The 21,289-nt window shown below is 38.5% G+C and overlaps 2 protein-coding genes and 1 long non-coding RNA gene across 3 annotated transcripts; 2 read left to right on the top strand and 1 right to left on the bottom strand.

The window, feature by feature from the left end:
- Positions 1–3,054: 3,054 nt before the first annotated feature.
- On the top strand, positions 3,055–3,682 carry LOC117787637 (N-alpha-acetyltransferase 30A). Its single transcript, XM_034626209.1, has one exon. It carries the CDS (start codon positions 3,072–3,074, stop codon positions 3,597–3,599), a length of 528 nt encoding a protein of 175 aa, XP_034482100.1. The 5' UTR covers positions 3,055–3,071; the 3' UTR covers positions 3,600–3,682.
- Positions 3,683–7,165: 3,483 nt separating this feature from the next.
- Positions 7,166–12,484, bottom strand: LOC117788325 (protein rhomboid). The gene is made up of 4 exons (XM_034627065.1): positions 12,181–12,484; positions 9,834–10,298; positions 8,463–8,880; positions 7,166–8,108 (listed from the first exon to the last, which is right to left on the bottom strand). The coding sequence occupies exons 2-4, from the start codon at positions 10,257–10,259 to the stop codon at positions 7,786–7,788; spliced, it is 1,167 nt and encodes a 388-aa protein (XP_034482956.1). The 5' UTR covers positions 10,260–10,298; positions 12,181–12,484; the 3' UTR covers positions 7,166–7,785.
- Positions 12,485–12,505: 21 nt separating this feature from the next.
- LOC117788327 lies at positions 12,506–13,423 on the top strand. Its single transcript, XR_004617758.1, has 2 exons — positions 12,506–12,727; positions 12,933–13,423. It is a non-coding gene; the product is annotated as an uncharacterized LOC117788327 (long non-coding RNA).
- The last annotated feature ends 7,866 nt before the right edge of the window (positions 13,424–21,289 follow it).

The following is a 21,289-nucleotide window of genomic DNA, read 5'->3' as shown; positions in this document are numbered from 1 at the left end:
TTTTTTTTATTTTGATGCAGAGTTAAAATAAATGCGAAATGATGTTAAAAAATTACAACACGCATGAATATCGGTACAGATTTGACAAAGTTATGGCATTTTAAAGTATTTAAATATGCATCAAGGGAAATGTATGAAAAAAATGGACAGAGATGGAAAAAAATTGAGTTTTCCAATATTGGTGCTGAGTCAAATTTAAGTTATGCTGAAAATCGATTTAATTAACTTAACAGATCGTAAAATAAAAATTCGAGTTAAAATAGTTGAAAATCGCATCGACGGAAATCGACTTTTTGGGTTTTCAATGTATTTTTATATTTTACAAACCTTTTGGGGAATCGTAGCTTAAAATTAAACTGAAATAAAAGTAAACATAGCATTTTAATTGAGTTAAATATGAACAACTTGAGCATTGACAGAGCTTATGGCGAGTCAGTAAATAAATCATATCAATAAAAAGGAGCTCCAAACGCAACACACACACACACACACACACACACTCCACACACATACAGATAGACTGTGGCAGCTTGTCCTTCGTTGTCTGTGGCAGAGCCGCAAACATGTTTATAAAAAGTACAAGTTAATATTTATGTAATTCAGCAGATACGAAGTACAACGAGCAGATCATTACATTGACATATTCATGCACACACGCTTCATGCAACTGCAACGTTGTGGCTGCAACTGCTGTCCAGGAATTCCACTGAAGAGGCGAACAATGCGAATGTAGGAAAGGTAACCAGATGGACAGAGGAGCGGGTGCGGAAACGGGAGCGGTATGATGACCAGGTGACCATGTAAACGGCGAACGTTGCGTCCCACGCGACGCAGAGGATCAACCTGCGTTTTGTGACTCTGCCTTTGGCTTTTGTTTTGTTTTGGCTCTGATGACAGCGACAACGATGTGGAAAAGTATCTCAGAGACAGAGACTGAGTCCGAGTCTTTATCTGTGACTGTCTGTGGATGCCTGTCCATGTCCAATGCATGCTTATCAAAGGGGTCTCTCTCTCTCTCTCTTGTACCTGTCATAAGGCCCACTGAAATATTGTGACCAGGAATGTGTAAAATCAGCACAGAATTCAAACCGAAGCAAGTAAAGACTGTATGATTGTGTGGTTTTTGCCTGGAGGCCATTTGCAGTTAACTTTTAATAAACTGCAGCTACCTATCTCTCTGTCTCCCCCTCTTCCCCTCACCTGTCGCATCTCCAGGTGAGAACGTCCTTTGCCAGGATCTCTCCATTTATCTCACTCGACGCCCGGCAAATATGGAAATTTGTAGGACGCCCAGCTTTTGTGCACCTGAATTTTTTTTGCCACCAACTGCTTCATTAAACACTTGAGCCACTGCAGTATCCTGGCAGTCCTGGAGTGTCCTTAGGTCCTTGTGGTATAATTAATTTCTGAGGCCTGAATATGCTAAGGACAAATGGAGGAAAAGCTAGAAGAAGTTAAACGTTAAGTAATTATCAAAAAACGGACAAAAGAATGAAAAATTGTAGCATGCAACGTAAATGTGGAAATAATAACTGAATGGAATCTGCAAGGATTTCATTTACACGGCAAACAAATGAACGTAGCAAACGTGCCAACCAAAAAAAGGTGCTGAGTTATCCTTCTTCAGGTGTAAACCTCAACCCATTTCCAGTCCTAAAATCAAAGAGGCGCCACACGAGCTGCGGGCGCTGTTAAGGTTAATCTATTCTTAGATTCCCCCGAAAAATGTCACCAGCAGCGACATATTAAATTTCGTGGCAAGGAGCAAGGATATGGGCCGTGGCCTTTTAATTTTGCCTTTTAGGTTAATTGCCTGTGTTGCAATCGACAGTCAACTGGCCGGACAAGTCGTATTAGCCATATATGAGGTCATTGTGGCTTCATTAAAACATAGATTGCGACTTTGAGCTGACAGGATACAGGACACACGACTCGCAGCACAATCAACGCCACATTATAGACGTCATTAGTTTTCGTTTATGCAGCAGGCGCTGCCTGACACCGCCATCAATTCTTTAGTTCCCTCCAAGGGCGTAGGCTGAGAAGATCACGCCCCTCAGTACCCCTACATTTATTAGCTTCAGAAATCCGTTGGAAATAAGCTGGATTTTTGAATTGTTTCTAAGCTTAAATGATAAATAAAAGATTTAAAAATAGTAGTGATTATATGTAAAGATATTTTTAAGTGATTTAAAATTTGTGTAATTAATTTAATACAAATAATTTATTGCTGGAAAAACTGTAGTAATTTAAAAAATTTTAGTTTCAAATAAAGTAGAACGCATAAAAAATATGCTTACTATTCCCAGCTCTGTTTGAAAGGTATTCAGAATATGCTTGAATCTTGGTAAAATAACTGGAAGAATAAAAATATTATTCGGGCGCCTGAAGACGATTTATATATATTATTATTTATGAAATCTAAGAATACTGGTCTACAATATCAATTTCAGGTGGTATTGGATACAAAAACTGAAAAAGTTAAAGGTATTATATTTTTATGATATGTACAGATTAAGATCGTATTTTAGATGATTAGAAAAAAGCACAACGACAAATATTTATATAAAATTTTTATTATTAATAAGATTTATAGTAAGATCCTTAATGTGACCCCCCTTTATACAAAGCTGGCTACACCTTTGCCTCGCTCAGCTCTTTTTGGCGCCTTTTGTTGTGCGTGTTTCATGGCAATTTAGCTGCTGACTTCCCCATGTGACTGTTGCAGACAACAAAGGATTTGTTTTGGAGGTGGAGGCACCTGTCAGACATTTTCATAATTTTCACATGCTCAAATCCCGTAGGTGTGCGAGTGTGCGTGTGTGCGGGTGTGCGAGTGTACGGGTGTGCGGGTGCTGGAGTTGTCAACGCCGTGCCTTGCTGGGTGTGCCGCTTAATTGCCACAGCTCACGGCTTACAGGACATGTTATCCCCTGCCACCCGCCCTCCCCCAACCAAAATCCATTTGGGTAGTAAACTCTACAAGGTCGTTTCCTTTCCAGTTGACTTGACAAGTCTGTTTCGAAATTTTCCCAATTCTGTTTGTTATTTAAAAATGTGTTGAAACAACAATGAGCGAATCAACGGATATACAGCCGGATTTTAAGCAATTCCCGCCAGGGATTAGCTATACAATCTTTAGCAAGGAAAGCGAGTTGAAGGACATTCAAAGCCTGATCGACAAGGAACTCTCGGAGCCTTATTCCATCTATACCTATCGCTACTTTGTCTACAATTGGCCCCAACTCTGCATCTTTGCTCGGCATGGAGAACGCTATGTGGGTGTGATTGTTTGCAAGATGGAATCCTTGGGCTGCATGTTGCAAGGATACATTGCCATGTTGGCTGTGGATCCCACGTATCGTCTATTGAAGATTGGCACAACGCTGGTGGAGAAGGCCATTGATGTGATGATTCAAGAGAGTGCCGATGAGATTGTCCTCGAAACGGAGTTGACCAACAAGGCGGCATTGCGTCTATATGATAGTCTGGGTTTCATACGAGAGAAGCGTCTGGTGCGCTATTATATGAACGGTGTGGATGCACTGCGTCTCAAGCTGCTGCTGCCATGGCGTCAATCCGACGAGGAGAACTCCTAAGCTGCCAAATTATCGAGTTTTTAATGATTGTTTTATTTTATTTTATTTTGGTTTTCAATGTTGCGATGTGATGATGAAGTCTGTCTTTTGCTGTCTCTCTCTCTCTCTCTCGTTCTCTTTTTGTTTTTTGGCAGTTCCCTTTGTCAATTAGCGCCCCATGGAGCGACTACTTGATTGTTCGCCTGTTCTTCTTCAGAAGCCGACGCTTGACTCTTGTCTCAATGAGCTCTTTGGGCCGCAGGTAAACAAGCAAACAGTTTGATAGCCACCTAATTGAGTGCAAATGCTGGGCGAGAAGGAACCTCAGGTGATGGAACCTCATGCAGGAACACATTACCTTTCATTGCCCTTGCTAGCTACTCTTGAAGGGATAATTGCCATTCAGGGTCATGTCAAATGACTTTTTGGGTTATGGAGTTGTTATGTGAGATTCAGGACTCTTCTGATAAGGATTCGCTTTGATAGCCATGCTAAGAGGTGGTCCTTTGTCTGCTGACTGCTCAGCTGAATGGTAGCAATGGTAATCCAAAAGAAACGTGTGCTACTTAACATTTTTAAAGAGTTTGCTTTGATTTCCCAAAAGCAATTAGAGCTGGAAGAGAGTATAAAGAGTTTAATTGGGTTGAAAGGTCCTTAAGCAGCTTTGACTGTCACTTTTGAGTAGCTTTAACATTGGATGTGGAATTTTTCTTGAATTTGCTTTGAAGAAAGAAAAAAGTATTTTATTCATAAAAGATTGGATTTGTTTTAGAAGTATTCATTATTTTTAGAACTATCTCGGTTTTAAAGGACAGATCTTTCGCTTATTAAAATTTGATTAAGTGAATACAATTTTAGTAAGCGAAAGGTCTGTCCTTTAAAATCGAGATAGTTCTACTGATATTTCCCTAGATCCAAATCTTTGGTCCCTTGCCTAACGAAAATTTCGAAAGTGTTGAAAATTGGCCTGAAGATTCTACAACGAGTTTTCTAGCCATGTTCCGAAGATCATGCTCCCAAGTATCTATAAAGTTGTGATTTCCTGACGAGCTACAAAAATACTAAAACAAGAAGCGACAATTTTAAGTTATTGATCACTTAATGCTGCTCAACTTTAGGAAGTTCGTTTCCTTTATGAAAATGACATAGAAAAGAATTGAAAATTGGCTAAAAGCAGAAGTATCATAAAACTAAAGATCATAGATCATCTGAGTGGCTTTACAGTTGTGTTTTGTCTGACAAGTTGAAAACTGAATAGGATTTCCTTTGCTCTCAGATGGCCTCAGAAAAGCCATATAATCGTTCTGTTCGCTAACGTGTTTATTTGTTACCATTAGACCTGTTGTAATAATATTGCTGAAGAAATGGCAACACTTGAGAAAGTGTGGGTCGAGGGGAGAGTGGGAGAGAGACCTCTTCGGTTTGCCCTCTTACGATCGTTGATCTTTGATACCCACTTGAAAGTATGAAGCTTCCATGCAGCTTCCTCAGTTAGCGGCACTTGAGAACGAGAGAAGAGGAAGACTTCACCTTTGGACCAAATAAAAAGCCAAAGTCAAAGCTCTGGCAACTTTTTGGGCAGGTGGCAGGTGGCGTTGCACGTTGCACGTTGCAAGAGTTCGAGAGTAACGTTAAGGCTACCGACTGCCCGCTGACTCGCCAGATGCTGCCTCGCGGCGGCGTTGATTGAGTTGCACCTGCCATTCGCAGAAAACAAGCTGAACGGGCTCTGACTTCGACTCTGTCTCGAACTCGGACTCGATACACAACTGACACAACTGTGACGGTGCCACAAGTCTGGAGCATGGGGCATGGGGCATGGGGCATGGGGCAAGCAGCTACTTGATGACCGACGCCCGTTTGCTCGATAGTCGCGTTATTTATATATTTCACTCACAAGTCGCCTGGCGTCTTTCTCTTTCTCTCTCTCTATCTCTCTCTCTTTCGTCGTCTGTCGTTGACATTTGCCTGAATTTCAATTTGATTCATCCTCAATCCTGCGGCTGCTACACATAAATCTCTGTTGTGTTTGCTTATCAGGTTGCAAGGAGGCATGCAACTATATTAAGCTCGAACACCAAAATGTTGTCTACGTCAATGACAATTATGCCACAAATTTACAAATCATCTGCATTTGACTTTTGATTTCCATTCTCCTCCTCTCTCTCTCTCTCTGTCGCTCTTGATTATGTAATTTACTTAGATCCAATGCAAATTCATAAATAATTAGCAGATGCAGTCGAGCGTTTCTGATTATGGATTTTGAATGCCAAACGACTGAGAAAATGTCACGAAAATCATTATTCGCTTCCTTGATTATTATGCTCAATTCTAGATAATTTTTGATTGTTTAATTAGCATCAATATATTCATCAATGCCTCCCTGTGTATCTCATTAATTTATTGCCAATCTCGGTAGATTATTTTGACAGCTTTTTTGCTGAAAATAATCTGCTTTGTCCTGACGCAAATTGGGTATCCACCTCTAATCAAAGGAATTTCATTTTAGAAATTTATTGAAATATTGGTGAATTTGTTAGTCGAGTTAATCTTTTAATTAGCATTCTTTATGGCCTTGTCCTGTGACTTGTTTATATTCTTTTCTGTTATTTCCTGTAATTACTTGTCTTCGACCTCCTCTAAATAATAAAAATATAGTTTTAAAATTCTGTTTTTTGGCCTATAAACGAATTAATTATTAACTGAAAGCGCTTTAAGACAACTTTCAAATATAGGAATGGTTTCTCATATAAAATACCATTAGATGATTTCCCCAGGCGAAGTCAAGTTTATTATTCCCAGCCATACAACAATAAATAAAAACAGTTGAAGGATTTTCATTTATAATTTAGACATTTATTTTGTTCAAATTTCTATTTTTTTAATTTTCATGTTTTTTTCATTGCTATTTTGTTGTCTTGTTCTTGACATGTACGTCGAATACATTTATTATATATTATGGGGACGATTAGGGGGGAGTGGGTTTCTTGGGGGCGTGGTCACAACTATTTCTTTAGCTTAGCTTTATTATTTGTAGTTGGGATTTTTTTTGGCTTACGCTTTGCTGAGTTTTACGCTAGATTAGTTTTTGTTTTCCTTCTAGTTTTGATATTGTTTTATTTCAAGTATTCAAGTGAAAATATGTTTGAATAATCGTATTTATCGTTCAATATGTCAATATGTCAAGAAGTAACTAACTATTTGTAAATGTTTAATTGATTTATGGATTTGAATTTGTTGTTGAAAAAATGCTTGCATTTTTTTTACAATTATTTTGATTATAATGTTCTTTGGCTTTTCGGTTTTGTTTTTTAGTTTTTTCTAGGATTAATAAATATGCATGCATTTGTGTGTGCATTTGTTGCTTTGTTGTAATTTTGAACGCATTAAGTGGCATTAATTTAATGTAATTTAATTATTGTTTGCTGTGGTTTTTGCTTGTTTTGTTTTGTTTTTTTTTTGACTAGTGTGCGACTTAATAATATTTACAATTTGAAACAATTTGTTATACGCTAGTTATACATATGTATGTGTCTACAGTTTATTAATTTAAATAATTAAATAGACTATAATATAAACAAAGGTTGTCGGATCAAATTCATTAGGCTTTAATCGCAAATCCTATCAATAAGTTAAATGGACAAACTAAACGGTGCCAATAAATACATAATTAAAACGAAAAACATAAAAATTATAAACAATGGTATAGGAAATCATAGCGAGAGGCGATTAATTATAGTTTACATTTTCATTTTATAGACTGTAGGGGATGGGACTAGGGGCAGGGGTTGAATTGGGGGGTTGGGGGGTAGGGGATTTACACGCAAAATAAATTCAGTCTTTGGTTCTATCACAACATTTGTTTACACGTTTCGGCCCGTTCTTTTTGAGTAGTTTACTTTGTTGTTGTTGCTGTTGTTGTTCTGTTTTGTTTGCGTGAAATGTTGAAAATGAAACGCGCTTACGATAACGGAACAGAACAGAACGGAACGGAACGAAAACTGAAGCCGAACGAATTTCGAATTTAGTTTTGAACTAAAAACATTCGAGTGAACTTTTTGTATCTCTACTTCTTTTTTATATCTCTTTTTCTTTTTACTTCTCTTGTTTTTTGTTTTTTCTTTTCTTTTTTTGTATATGTCTATGTTTCTCTCCTGGTTAAATATTTTGAGTACTTCATTGATTTAACTATGCACTGCTTTGTTGCTTAGGACACGCCCAAGTCGTGCAGCAAATGTTGTGTGATCACCTCGCCCTGCTCCTCCATCAGCTGTGCGGTGACCGTGTTTATCAGATTGAAGGCAATCGCGAACACGGTGAATGCACAATAGACGCCCAGCGCCAGCCACCAAATCAGCTGTTCGTACTCGCGATGTCCAAAATTCTTGAGCACCAGGAAGCCAATGGTCAAACCAGCCAAGGCGCCCGTCAGATGCGCAATATATGACACCTGAGGACCCTTGGCAAATGACGACGAGGCAGCTCCATCAAAATATTGCGTATAGAGAGCATAACCCAGGTCGCAAGATACTATAAAGAGAGAGCAAAATAAGGAAAGGTAAAGTTAGTTTAAAGTTCCAAATCAAAGTAGCTACAAATAATTACTATATATTCTTTTATTTTAGCTTGATTTTAAAACAGTAACTATATAATAAAATCATAATTTTAAGTTACAATCTCTTTTATCTTTAAAGAAATATATATTTTTCTTAATATTTTTAATTTTTAAACAACTAAGATTTATTTTCCCAAAGATTCTCAATTTAAATATATAAATTGTGAATTTTGTTTTAAAGAAAGCGACTTTTAGATTCTTTACTAAAATTATTTTATAGGCGTTAAAAAAAATCTAAGAATATTTTAAAAATATTGTTGATTACTTACCAAAAATGACCACGGAGCCCAGCTGCGTGGATGCGGACTTCATGTGCGCATAGTTGAGTGTGATGTTGGCCAAGTGGGCCGCCAACAGGGCATAAACACCGCCACTGGCGCCCACAAGGAACACTTCGGAGTCCACGACGCTGGTGCCGAGGGAGCCCGCAAAGACGCCAGCCAAATAGATGACTCCAATTCTCGCCGTGCCGTGCATCACTTCGAGTGGGATGCCAAAGAACAGCTGGATGATGATATTGAATCCCAAATGGAACCAGTTCGCATGCAGGAACATATAGCTAAAGAAACGCCAGACTTGTAGACGACGATCGGGTCGATAGACGAGCACCGAATCACTCGGAATGGGCACCAGCAGGCCAAAGTTCTGGGCGGGCATTGTATAACGGTCATAGGCAAAGATTGCAATCTGCAAAAGCAAAATAAAAGAAATAGATGGGAGATTAGTTGGAGTCACAATTGGGGTTGCTCTGATTTATGTGTAGTTTGGTTGTTGTTGCTTCTCAGCACGCGACGTTGAATTCTCATGTCCCAAATAAACGACAAGCAGACACACACACACACACACAGACACAGCACATAAGTGTTGTTTAGTCCTGCCAACTTTATTTTGGCATTCGTTGAAACTTAGCTCGCTCTCCCGCTCTCAGTCTCTTGGCGCTCTCTCTCACTCAATGTCTTCGTTTTAGTTGTTATGCTTTATGTGTGTTGTTGCTGTTTTAGCTTGTTTACAATCGATTTTGGGGGCGCCAGGCAGGCAGCCAGAGACGGAAAACTTCTTACGCTGTCTGCGTGTATATGTATGTATGACTGTGTGTGTGTGTGTGCACGTGTGTGTGTGTGTGTGTGTGAGTGTGAGTATAAGAATGCGCAAAAGAAAGCAGCAATTTTATCGCTTTTAGTTGGAAGTTAAGAATTTGTAAAGTTCTTCAACGAATTTTATTGCATTTTGCGGTTCTTTGATTCAATAATAATAATAAATTATCAACTACAACAACTACAATATATAGTACTCAAAATAAGAACTAATGCTTCTTTTCAAAACAATTTGCGAAAACAAGCGGAAATAAAACACAAAAGAAATTGAGCAGTGTTTCAAGTGAGAAAGAAAAACCTATTGGTATTAAAAGGAGCAGTAAGAACACATGGAATTGAAACACTAAAGTAATGGAGCACAGTGTTTCAAGTGAGATGAAATACTAAATAGTACAGACAATTGAGAATTAAACACGAAATAGTCGAGACAACATTAAACAGTAGGAATGAGTTAAATTGAAACACGTAAATTTCATTTCGCTATTGCCAAGTGAAACTTTGGAATACTTGGACAATTTGGAGACTGGAATGTCAGCGATTACTCACCTCAATGACGGAGATCAAGAGTATGAACCATGGCCAATGCTTGCGATGCTCGAACTTGAGCATTGTCAACTCATCCGAGTCCAAAGTCTGCAGATTACAGACGCCGGATGTGGATGCAATTGTTGTTGTTGTTGTTGCTACCGCTGTTGCTGCTGCTGCTGCTGCTGATGTTGTTGTTGTTGGGGCATGTTGCATGTAAATGTGCTCCCCCTGGCGGGTGCAGCAGGTGCTGCTTGCCGTGCTGCAATCCGTGTCATAGGACAAGTTGCACGTTGCAGGAGTCGTTGGAATGTCAATGATGATAGACGCTGTCGACGTCGACGTCGTCGTCTGTGCTGCTGTGGTTGTTGTTGTTGTCGCTTGAGGCTCCTCCTCATCCTCCTCCAGCTGCAGCTTTGTGTGTGTTGTTGTTGTTGTGGTTTCCATGTTTCCCCTGTTTTTACAAAAGTCTTTCACGTGGTACAACTGCAAAGGGAGAAAACGAAGCAAAAAGTTTATAATTAATTAACTGTAGCGAACAATAAACAAAAAATCAATTAAGTGCATAAATTATTCATAAAACAAGCACAAAGCAACAACAGCAACAACAGCAATTACAAAACTTGAGCAGTTTGTTTATAGTAAGAGAATCTTGCGACTTGCATTCCTAGCCTGTCTTCCTGTCTCCCTTCCGCTTGCAGTCCCCACTACCACTCCCTCCTTCCACCTCTCTCACATACACCACAACGTGTCTGCTTGTCTGTATATGCAAGTTTTGTTTGTATGTAGGTCAGCAGTAACATCTTCTGTCTCGAGGCTCATAAAATTTGATGGTCTCTCTTTCATATGCTTGCAAGTTGCTTCTCCCTCTCTTAAGGGCGGGTTTGTCTACTAAAATTAGCCAAAGGCGCACTTTGAAAAATAGTTGAAGTTGAAGAAGAGGACGCGACGTCTCTTTCCCCCACCCTCTTTGCTTGGTTTAAGTGTTGTGTGGGTTGTTTATGATATAGAGGGGAAGTTTGAGGAGTTTTGGGCTATTTTTATGTAATGATGCTCATGTAATTTTCGTTTAATGCTCAAAGTTTTCGACTGTCCAAGAGACTGACATAACTAAATGGCTTTTAAGTTAACTGCAACAACAACAACAACAATAATAACAACAAGGCCGCTTCACTAATGGCCAACCAATCAGCTAATAACCGAAATTATTGTAATTTTTTCTTCAAACTACAATTACAGTGTCTTCAAATTATGTTAATCGCATTCGTTTCAATTACCAACACTAATGACATTTTTGTTGTTGCTGCTGCTGCTGCTGCTGCAAAAAAAGAAATCAATTGAAATCTCTTCTTTTCTCTCTCTTTCTGGTTTTGATCTCACTCATTGTGCTCACATTTGCACGCCTAAATTGACTTAAATTCTGTTTTAAGTCGCTCAACAATAGGCAAAAGTTTCATTGCACACGCCTTGCACAATACACTCACTCACACATACAGTCATAAGCATATTAAAAAGCTGTGTGACGCGCTCACTTCCTCCCCGCCCACACTCAAAGTTCGCTGTGACTTAAAGTCACACTCAAAAGCTACGCTCTGCTGCTCTGTCTGCTGTCTCTGCAAGTGCTGCACACACTCACTCACTCATATTTCTGTTGCTGTTGTCTTTGTTGTTGTAATTATGTTTAGCACTGACTTTATTGTGTGGGAGCGAGACGATTGAGGAGAGACTCCAACTGAGGCTCGAAGCGCACTTCTAACTGTGTCTCTTTGTATGTGTTGTTGTCTTGCTTGGTTGCCTAGCAGCAAGTAAGTTTTTATAATTTTTGAGTGTATTTTGTTCTTGTTGTTGTTGTTGTGTTGTGTGGGGCATTTCAATACGGCACGAAATCACAGTTGCTGCTTATTAATTAATTAATTTATTAATATTTGATGGAATTTACATTTTGCGCAAGTTGCACCAAATAAGCAAAGAGCCATGAAGTTGTTTTTGTTGTTGCCGCTCGCGTGTTGCACGTTTGCCAATTAAAAGAAGTTGCATATGATTTTGACGTCAAAGTGCAATAAATGCAATTAACTCGACAATCGACAATTGCCGTCGCATTGTTTCACATGACCCTACCACAGTTGGCAACTTGCAACTTGCAACTTGCAACACATGTACTTGCCACCCTTAAAAAAATACAAGAACTTGCAACAACAACAGCAATTGCCGAGTTGAACAAACTCATTAAGCGTTCTTGCCTCTCTGCCCCGTGTTGCAGCCCGCGTGTTGCACTCATTTTTGTTGCCTGTCTGTGACAATTTCTATTGCAATTTCCCGAGCTGTTTAGTTTTTTCTTTTCTCATTAAGGTCAAAGTTGCATTCTTACCTTTTTATTTATCTGCTTGATATTTTCTAAAGTTTTTTATTTTTAAATATATGTATGTATATTTTTGGTATCGCCTTCGTATTGTTATTTATCCAAAATGCGTTAAATCCAAGTGTTGTTGTTTCAGTTCGATTATTTTTGTTGCTGTTGCTTTTCACTTTGTTTTGGTTTTTGTTGTTGGTTGATAATTTTGAACTTTGTTTTAATGCTCATAAAATTCATTTTGAGCATAGAGCGAAATTTTTAGTTGCTTTTCTTATTTCTTCACAAACACACACTTTGAGCGATTTTTCCTTTTGTTTTTCTCGTTAATACGAATTTTTTGTTTATCCGTTAACTAAATTCGAGTCTCACGCTAACGCTACTTATTTATATCTTTTGCTTTTCTGTATCTTTCACGATGCTCTCGCATTCGCGTCTCGCACGCAACTAAAGCAGCTCCAAGCAAGTGAGCTCTTTAAATAGCTGGCCACGCAACTTCTTACACTCGCAACTTGAGCATGGGGGTGGGTTGCCATCATACCGGCAGGTGAGGCGAGTGTCAACGGTGAGTAAGAGACTGAGAAAGAGAGAGCGCCAGCCTTACAACATGTTCGAGCCTAAGCGGCTCTAAGCGACTCGCGCTGCACTTTTTAAACATACCATTGTAATTAATTACTTTTTTTAAAATGAATTATTTTTTTCTTTAATTTTGAATATAAATAAATGTTATTTGAACATTATTTAATAGAGTTGAATTTTTTTTTTTTCAGGTAACAAATTCAAATTGAGTGAGCGCGCGTGCTCGAGCTGGCGTCAAACATGTTGTGTTTTCGTTTTCTGGTTTGAGAGAGTAGCGAGTATAAGAGTACGCATAACACGGCGCATTGTTGTTGCAGTCTACAACATGCATGAAACAGCAAATCCGGTACTCGAAACTTGTATTCATTAAGGAAACGTTCATGGTTAAACAAAATGTTTGTTGCACATTCCATTCAAAGTATTCATGCCACGCGAATGCATGTAAATATGTATGTATGTATACAAATAACTTGGCAACTGCAACATTTGAATACAGTTAGTTGGCGCTTGGCTGGAGCTCCCCATTGATTATGCGTAATTTGTGATTAGTCAATCATCTCGGTAATGCCCTGAAACAACGTGTATAACGGCATGATTCATCGATATTACCAATATACAAATATACATATACATATAGCTGACTAAACCTACCGCAAAGATCTCTTTGTGTTGAAATCTTCGAGTTGCCTTTAGTTTCAGTTTCTTTCGTTGTTCTAGGGGAATTTACTCAAAACTCATGATGAAATCGTCATCCGTCGTTTTAAATTAATTCAATAAAATTTGTTATTTTTTTTTTTTTTTTGAAATGAACTCAAAAGTTGACTTTGTTTCAAATGCATTTTGAAATTTTTCTAATAAACATATTATTAGAATAATAATTCTAAATGATTTTACCTCTTTAAAAAAATATATATATAAAATATATTTAAGTTAGGGACACTTAAATTTGCATTTAAAAAGTACGCTTGAAAATTCAATTTAATTTTTACTTTCAGCACTTTATATAATCGTTTTTGTTTAATTAAAAATATGATTTAAAGCCATTTTTTTTTGAGTTGAGGATCCTTTTATGTATAAGGACTATACAAATTGGAAAAATCAAATTTTCTCGACTGTTCGCATTTTATTGTCCGTTTCTGTATAATTAAAAAAACTCACTTGAATAATATTGAATAAATGCAATATTGAACACATTTACGAGGTCTTGTTTTGCTTGGAGCGTGCCACATTGAGTTGCAACAACAAGGGACAGGTGCCACAGACAAGGGAATTCTACATATCTACAGCAGGTGTCAAGTTCTTAGATTCGTGTTACGAAATCAAAGTGGAATGCAAATCAATAAAGAATTTCTTTGCCTTTTGCAAACCAAGAGCTAAAGATATTCCTTAACTGTTTTTGTTTCCCTCAAAGATCACATCTTCCCGGTAGCCAGGTGATATTAAATTTCACACCTCAAAAGGCGAGAGAGACAGAGCGAAAGAGAGAGAGAGAGAGAGAGTGATAGATAGTTAGTGGAAGTGGCAAGGCTAGATAAAAATCGGTAGCAAAAATAAATATTTATACAAATTATTAGACGATGCTTCTTGCATGATCCGAAAACAGCCTAAGTCCAAAAAGGGGATAGATGTATAATACTTTGGTAGTTCGCGGGAAAGGCTGTGCAACGAAATGTTGCACAAAAGGAGTTGAGTGCTCAGTGCTCAGTGCTCAGGATCAGACGTGGGTACGTGTTTTGCATGATAAGCCGGGAATTTACACAGATTTGATAGATAAGATAAACACAGCTGAGCCTTTCTCTCTCTCTCTCTCTCTCTCTCTGCCTCTCACTGTCTGTCACTCTCACAAGAAAAGTGAAAACCTCTCACACACATTTCGAGGCTGAGTTTCTGCCATTCCGCTGAGATTTATGATGACTTTTTAACATGTGCACGCAACAGGTAAACCCGCACACGGAACTCACAAAACTGTGACCATGACCGTGACCAGGCACGTCATCAACCTCGGTCTCAGTCTCTATCTCAGTCTCAGACACGGCAATAGCCCAAATAAGCATCGTAAATCCTTTTTTCCCACGTTCCCTCAGCTCTGCGTCTGGGAGGCACGTTCAACTCCACAATGCACAGTCACAAGTCGCAGTCACAATTTTTTCTCTCTCTCTCTCTCACTCTTTATCTTGCCTTCTCTGTCTTTGTCACAGGTACTCATAATTGCCTGTGGGCGTGGGCGGGCTTTCCTCATCCTCGTCCTCATCTCCGTCTCCTTCACCTTCTCAGTTTCAGTTGGGAAATTCCTTACGTTTTTGGCCATCGTTTTTTCCCCGCCTAACAAACATGTGCGGACCACATGTGCCATGCGTATCAGGAATTTCCGCACTTCTTTCCCACAGGAACATGTCCTTGCTCCCTTCCGTCGCATTGCAGATTTTCATTTGAATTGCCTTAACGCATTCGCGACTCCGACTTTTGTTGCACTTGCCACCACGTCAAAGTTTCCGCTAAAGTACGTGTTCATTTGCTGTTCATCTGTGTTTTTCCCAAAGAATCTCCATTTCTAGTGTCCTCTTTTGTCCTGTTTCTAATCATGGACATGGGTGCGTCTGTCGAGCAACTTCCCAGAACGTGCAACTAACGTGTTGCAGATGGCTTAAAGATGCATGCCTTCTAGAGTTTTCAGCTACATTTCAGCTACAACTAGGCGTATGCTTAATATCAATTGATTTAACGTCAACAAGTCGACAACAGCAATTATTTTAAACATTAATAATTTTAGTAAAATTGTAAAAAAGTTTTTGAAAATAACAGACAACAGTTGTAATTTTAAAAAGTAAATTTTTAAAAAATATTTAGAAATATAGTGTTTTGAATTTAAACTAAATATATTTTAAAGTATTTTTCTACATTTTCATTTTACACTATTTAAAACACATTTTTTGTATTATTAAATAAATAAATTTATTGCAAATGGTGCAGGCAACAAATGTTCTTTTATTAAAAATGGAACACCTGTCCCGATAACTGCTACAGTGAAATTGTAAAGTTTTTTTTATAAAGAACCAGAATCATGCAAAAATTTATTATTTACGAAAAAAATAAGTCGAATCGGAAGAAAATTTACTTAAAGTTTATCCATTTGTGTTATTATTTTATTTTATATAAATTTTTTGGAATTGTATAGAAAACAAAAGTACATCTAAAAGTATTAAAAATGAAAAGAAATGTGCAAAAGCGCAGATAAAATACAACAACTTTGTAGTGATAAATAAAAAGAGTTACAAATCTTTATAGAGAGATAAGTTTTCATTTCGATTTTAATATTGTGGCATGCTATTAGAATATAGAAATATTCTCAGGCCTCGCAGTGGTTCCTTTAAAGACATCCTCTTTCTTATAGCTTCTTTTTGACTTAGCTTGATCTTTCAGTTTGATTTGAGCCTTTCTTTTGCTAGCCTTTTCACTTAAGGTCTGTTTATTTACGTATTGAGTTTTCCATTTGCCAAGTTGCAGCCAATTCTAATTTTGCCATTTTGATGTTTCAATGACTTCCTTGCTCCCAATTTTCCTGTGCGTGTGTGTGAGACAGTATCTGGCAAAGTCCTTGAATCAACAAACTGAAACAAAGCGTTGTCCTGGCAAATAGAAGTCGGCTTAGTCGGCTTGGTTGTTCCGTTGCCTGGGAAAAACTATGCCAAACTATGCGAAACTATGCTGTGCTCAGCATACAAATGTCCTTTTTAACGTTCGTCCTGTGGTCAGTTGTGAGTTCATTTTAGTTTTGGTTTTGGTTTGGATTTGGGTTCACTTGGGGATTAGGATGCACAATAATTTGAACAATTACTACTTGAATGCAATGTTTATGTTCAATTATTGTCGAAACTGACCCGAAGCCACAACGGACAGTCGCAGGACTCTCGCAGGACTCCCACTCCCATGATACAGTTCATTGATTGACATTTTTATTATGCATATTCAGTGGAACAAACTCTGAACCTTTACGCCAACTATCCTTTGCTCAGTTACTTCCTTCCTTCCTTCCTGCCTTTCTCTACTTTTCTCTCTCTCTCTCTGTCTTTTTCTCTGTCTCCATAACAATAAATTTTCAATTTGTCTTTGGCATTGGCCATAATGACGTTCACAAAGGACTTTAATCCAATAGATAAATTTGAGACTGCGTCTTCAACTGAAGCCAGGACAACAGAAAATAAGAGAGAGAGAGAGAGAGGGACAGAGAAAGACAGAGGGAGTCCTTGTCATCAGTTTTCGCTGTTATGCTGCGGACAGTCTCATTACTTTCACATTATTATTGCCTTCATTCTCAATCAATTTTTCAATTTGATTTGCTCGATTCTGTGGTCGCTCAAGGAGCAAACAACAAGAAATTTGCATTTACCAGCTGAAGTTGGCTATCATCCCCATCCACATTCCCATCCCCATCTCATTCCATTGCCATTCATCCCTTTCACCCCATTTCTGCTTGCAAATGGAAATTTACTTTGCTGTAATTTGTGCATCGAATTAGTTTCAACTGCACTTCGATTTGAGCCATGGCAAAAGGACTTGGTTTGTTTACATTTCGGTCCTGTTTTCCATTTTCGTAATCCAATGTGTTTTTTGGCTTTTACTTTTCCATTGTTTGTGTAACGTGTTTTTGGTCAGTAACTTTCGCATAAAGTTTACAACATTTTGATTGCAATTAACAAATTATTTCAGCTCGAGTGCAAATTGGAGCAGCATTGACTCATGTGTATTGCCTCTAAATTTAAAGAAATTTCATTAAAATATAAATTAAGATTAAGAATGCATTTATAATCCTTGAGTTATTTAAAAGTAAAATTACAGGTAAAATAAAAATAACATCTTGGAGATTTAGTTGATATTTATTTAATTTTTTATTCAGTAGCAAATTTAGGCGAATAAATAGAATAAATCAAACATTGTTGGTAAATAGAAAATAAGTTATCTCATAAATTATGTGTATATTCAAGAAAATATTAAGTATATTTTGTGATTAATTCTGTTTATTTGCTTAAATTAAATTTTAATGATATACTCTAGTTCTTATTATTTTTAACCCATGGTAAAAAGAAATCCATTAAAATAATATTCACAGTGAAAAATGTAATTAATTTTTCTCTAGATTACTTGGTGTAGTATATCCCTCAGTTATTCTGTAATTCTGCATTTAAATATAATTTATTTTTTATCGCTGACAAGGCTTAAACCCTCCCCAATCCTCTTTCCGAGCTCTTCCACTCCAGCGACAATGTTGACAAGAGCCAAAACATATTAAAAGTGCGGTCGCTGGTCAGTTTAATTATGGGATAGAGGATGGGGTCAGGTCAACTCGCTGATGACCCCACAGTGCTGTGGAGAAGTTGTGCACTCGTCGCACTAATCAGTTCAGGGGCACTTGTCCACTTTGGGATGCTTTGGTTTTAATTACGCGGCAAAAGTTGGACCGCAGCGTAAAAGCCGCGTTCCTTGATGGTTTTGCTGGTGGCTGCTGGTGGCTGCTGGTCAGCAGCATCAGTTGCATCCACTCAGAGACTGTGGGGCAACTGTGGGTCAGCACTCCAACTGATTTTCAGTTAGCTAAAAGTGCTGCCAACACATTAAAACTGCAATTCATCCGTTGCCGCAGTGCTCACACATGCCACTGGCAAAAAGGAGGAATAAAGGGATTAAGGGACGGGCAATGGGATTGGGATAGGGATTGGGAGGATACAGCGCAGCAGGAGCTGGCGCACTAATGAACATTTTATTACAAAAGTTCACTTCAACTGAGAGTGAAAGAGAGAGAGAGAGAGAAGGCATGTAGTGAAACTTTTGGTGCTTCTCCAGTCATGTATTTTATTGCATTTCATTTGGCTGCAGTTGCTCAAGGATTGCCAACGGAAGCTGTCTGGCCAATTTGAAATATTGTTATTCCAAGTGGACGCCTGAGACGGCCAAGTGCTACTCGACCATAACTCAAAATTTAAATTTGCCCGCTGCCTCTTGCGGCATGAAATCCTTGCGCTGCTTAAACCAAATCCGTGGAGTACTCGGCACTTTTGTGGCCTCTTTGGCACCCCATTCTCAGATGGCCAACCCCTGCACTGTTTGTCTGGCGAGTGTCTAGTGGACACGCCAGACAGAACACTTGTAACCCAATATGTCAACCAATGTCCACAATGCTCACTGGGTAAATACTCGTGCTTGGCGTAGTCTTCATCCCTTTCCGGGTTCGTTTTCTTCACTTCAGTCAGCTCTGTAATTTCATTTTAATTTGCACCCACGGCGTGAACCTCGCGACACGCTGACCAAGGAAATGGATATCCTGTTGGTATCCCTAACCCTTTATCACCTCTCCTCTGCCCCCGTCTGCTCCCTCTGCCCCCGTCTGACCTTGTTTGCTTATGAACTGCAGCTTGACTTTCTGTTGGCCATCAAAAATTGTAATTACGGATTTACGCAAACATTGCAGGAAATTTTCATTTCAAACATTTTCAAATAGTTTCCCATTTGAACGAGCGCAGGAAAACTCCAGTCGTCATCGTATTTAGTTTCATTTGGTTGGAATTTGTGAAAGTTTGTGGGTGAAGCCGAGTTTTTATGAGTTCAAAAGGGTTAGGGTTTCAAGTTTCCAATTATGCAAGTTTTAATTACTTGCAACATCTTTTTTCTTGGTATTAAAATGTAATATATTCGGTTAGGAAATGGAAAGTAATTAAAAGGATATTCGGTGAAGTTGTAATCTAATAAATGCCTTAATCATTGTGGCAATGCTAATGATAATAGTGAATATAATGAAAGATATAATGCTGACTAAAAAAAATAATAATATTATTAATGATAATGCTGCTACTAGTAATGTTGATAAAAATGCTAATGCTGATTAAATAAAGTAATGATTCAGATAATGACAAGAAAAGTCAACATAATAATAATGGAATGATATTGCAAGTGCTAATGCTGATAATAATAATATTGATAAATAATGAAAATGCTGATGATAATGATAATGATAATGTTAATGATAATTATTATGATAATGATAATGTTGACGAATGTGAAAATTATAATGATAATAATAATAATAATGAAAATGGTAATGAAATTAAAAATTCTTAAATGGTTATTGTAATGTTTTGGCTAATGCAAAATCTATCGTTACTACTCTTCTTAATCCTAATTCTAAGACTACTGACTGAAAATAATATAGATTCATTTCAAATTAAAGTTTTCTTTTCGTTAAGAATTTAAGTAGTAAGATCTCTACAAGTGCAATTCCCTTAGTGCCTGCAGCTTTTCACTTTTCATTGTGCTTCCTTTTTTATATCTCAAGGATAACGTTCCTCCTGTTTCTGCCCTGGCTGCTTTGTGGCCATCACATCAATTAACAGCCCTTTTTTTTTGTGTGGGCTGACTACCTGCCATAAATATCATATACACCTGTTGGGCTGTCGTGAAAAACCCAGCTACCAGTTACAAGATTACCAAAGGGACGACTGCCAAGCCCAGAGAGCAAAAGGGAGGCCAGAGACCAGCTCCCGTCTCGGCTGCCAATGATGGATTATGCTGTCAATCTCTGGTAAATTGCTCGGCTTAAAGCCGCCTGGCGCACGTTGCCCCATCCATGTGGCACGTGCTTGCAACGCAACGATCTCTTCCTCCCCACCGTGTGGAGTGGAGTGGAGTAGAGTGGAGTGAAGCCTCGACAAGTCGTCACTTGAAGCTACACCGTTGTCGGCATTCATTACAAGGAGCAGGCGGCTAATTGAAAGCTGCATTCAAAAAATTGACGGCGGTAAAATGTGAAAAACGTTCGACGGTCAAAAGTGGAAAGGAGGAGTAGCAGGGGGAGATGGGAAGCTAACTGCAGCTGGCTGGTGGTAGCTTGCCGTGAGGCAAGTTATGTAAAAGGGGGAGTCGCAAGCGGAATGGACCCCCAAAAATAAAAGCCGAGGCAGCTGTCGATTATTGACACTGCGGTCGAAGTGGAGCAGAACCAAAGGGAAACAGGGAGCCAGAGGAGTAGAAGGTGAATGGGGGAAGCATCGATAAACTGCGCCGCCAGGTGCTGCAGACGGGCTATGGGGCAATTACAACACGCGAGCCAGACAACAGGTTGAAAACGGGGCATCAACCGAAACCGAAATCGAAACCGAGACCAAAATTGGAGCCTCGATTTCGGCCCTTTTTTTTTTTTTGCTTTTGGTTTTTGCGCTTATGTTTTTCGTCGATTTTCGTATATTTCAACTGTTTTTGTTTTCATCCGTTTATTATTATTATTTTTTTTTTGTTTGAGAGTTTTTTTTGTGGTCAATAATGAACCCCGAATCGGTGCGAGACTCGAGCACAGTTCCTGCCAGCATTCGCTTGAGCTCCTCCCTCCCTCCCTCCTCAAAATACAAAAACTCTCCCCAATCTATCAGCGCGATAATTGCCGGTAAAACGCCTCGCTTGGCCTTTTAAATGCTGCCTCTCGTTTTTGTTTTCATAAAATTGTATCAAAATGCATGAAAAGCCGTCTCCTCTGGGCATTATGACTATCCAGTGAAGTGTGTGA

Source organism: Drosophila innubila (assembly GCF_004354385.1).
Source record: "Drosophila innubila isolate TH190305 chromosome 3L unlocalized genomic scaffold, UK_Dinn_1.0 0_D_3L, whole genome shotgun sequence".
In the NCBI taxonomy this organism is placed as follows: domain Eukaryota; kingdom Metazoa; phylum Arthropoda; class Insecta; order Diptera; family Drosophilidae; genus Drosophila; species Drosophila innubila.
Note: the sequence above shows the minus strand (reverse complement) of the source record. Positions and strands in the feature narration are given on the sequence as shown.

What these genes read in the sequence shown, in the direction of transcription:
- LOC117788325 (XM_034627065.1), bottom strand. Translation starts at nt 10,259, where the DNA reads ATGGAAACCACAACAACAACAACACACACAAAGCTGCAGCTGGAGGAG. An exon ending in TCTTGATCTCCGTCATTGAG is followed by an intron (nt 8,881 to 9,833) that starts GTGAGTAATCGC and finishes TTGCTTTTGCAG; the next exon opens with ATTGCAATCTTTGCCTATGA. An exon ending in GGGCTCCGTGGTCATTTTTG is followed by an intron (nt 8,109 to 8,462) that starts GTAAGTAATCAA and finishes CTCTCTTTATAG; the next exon opens with TATCTTGCGACCTGGGTTAT.
- LOC117787637 (XM_034626209.1), top strand. Translation starts at nt 3,072, where the DNA reads ATGAGCGAATCAACGGATATACAGCCGGATTTTAAGCAATTCCCGCCA.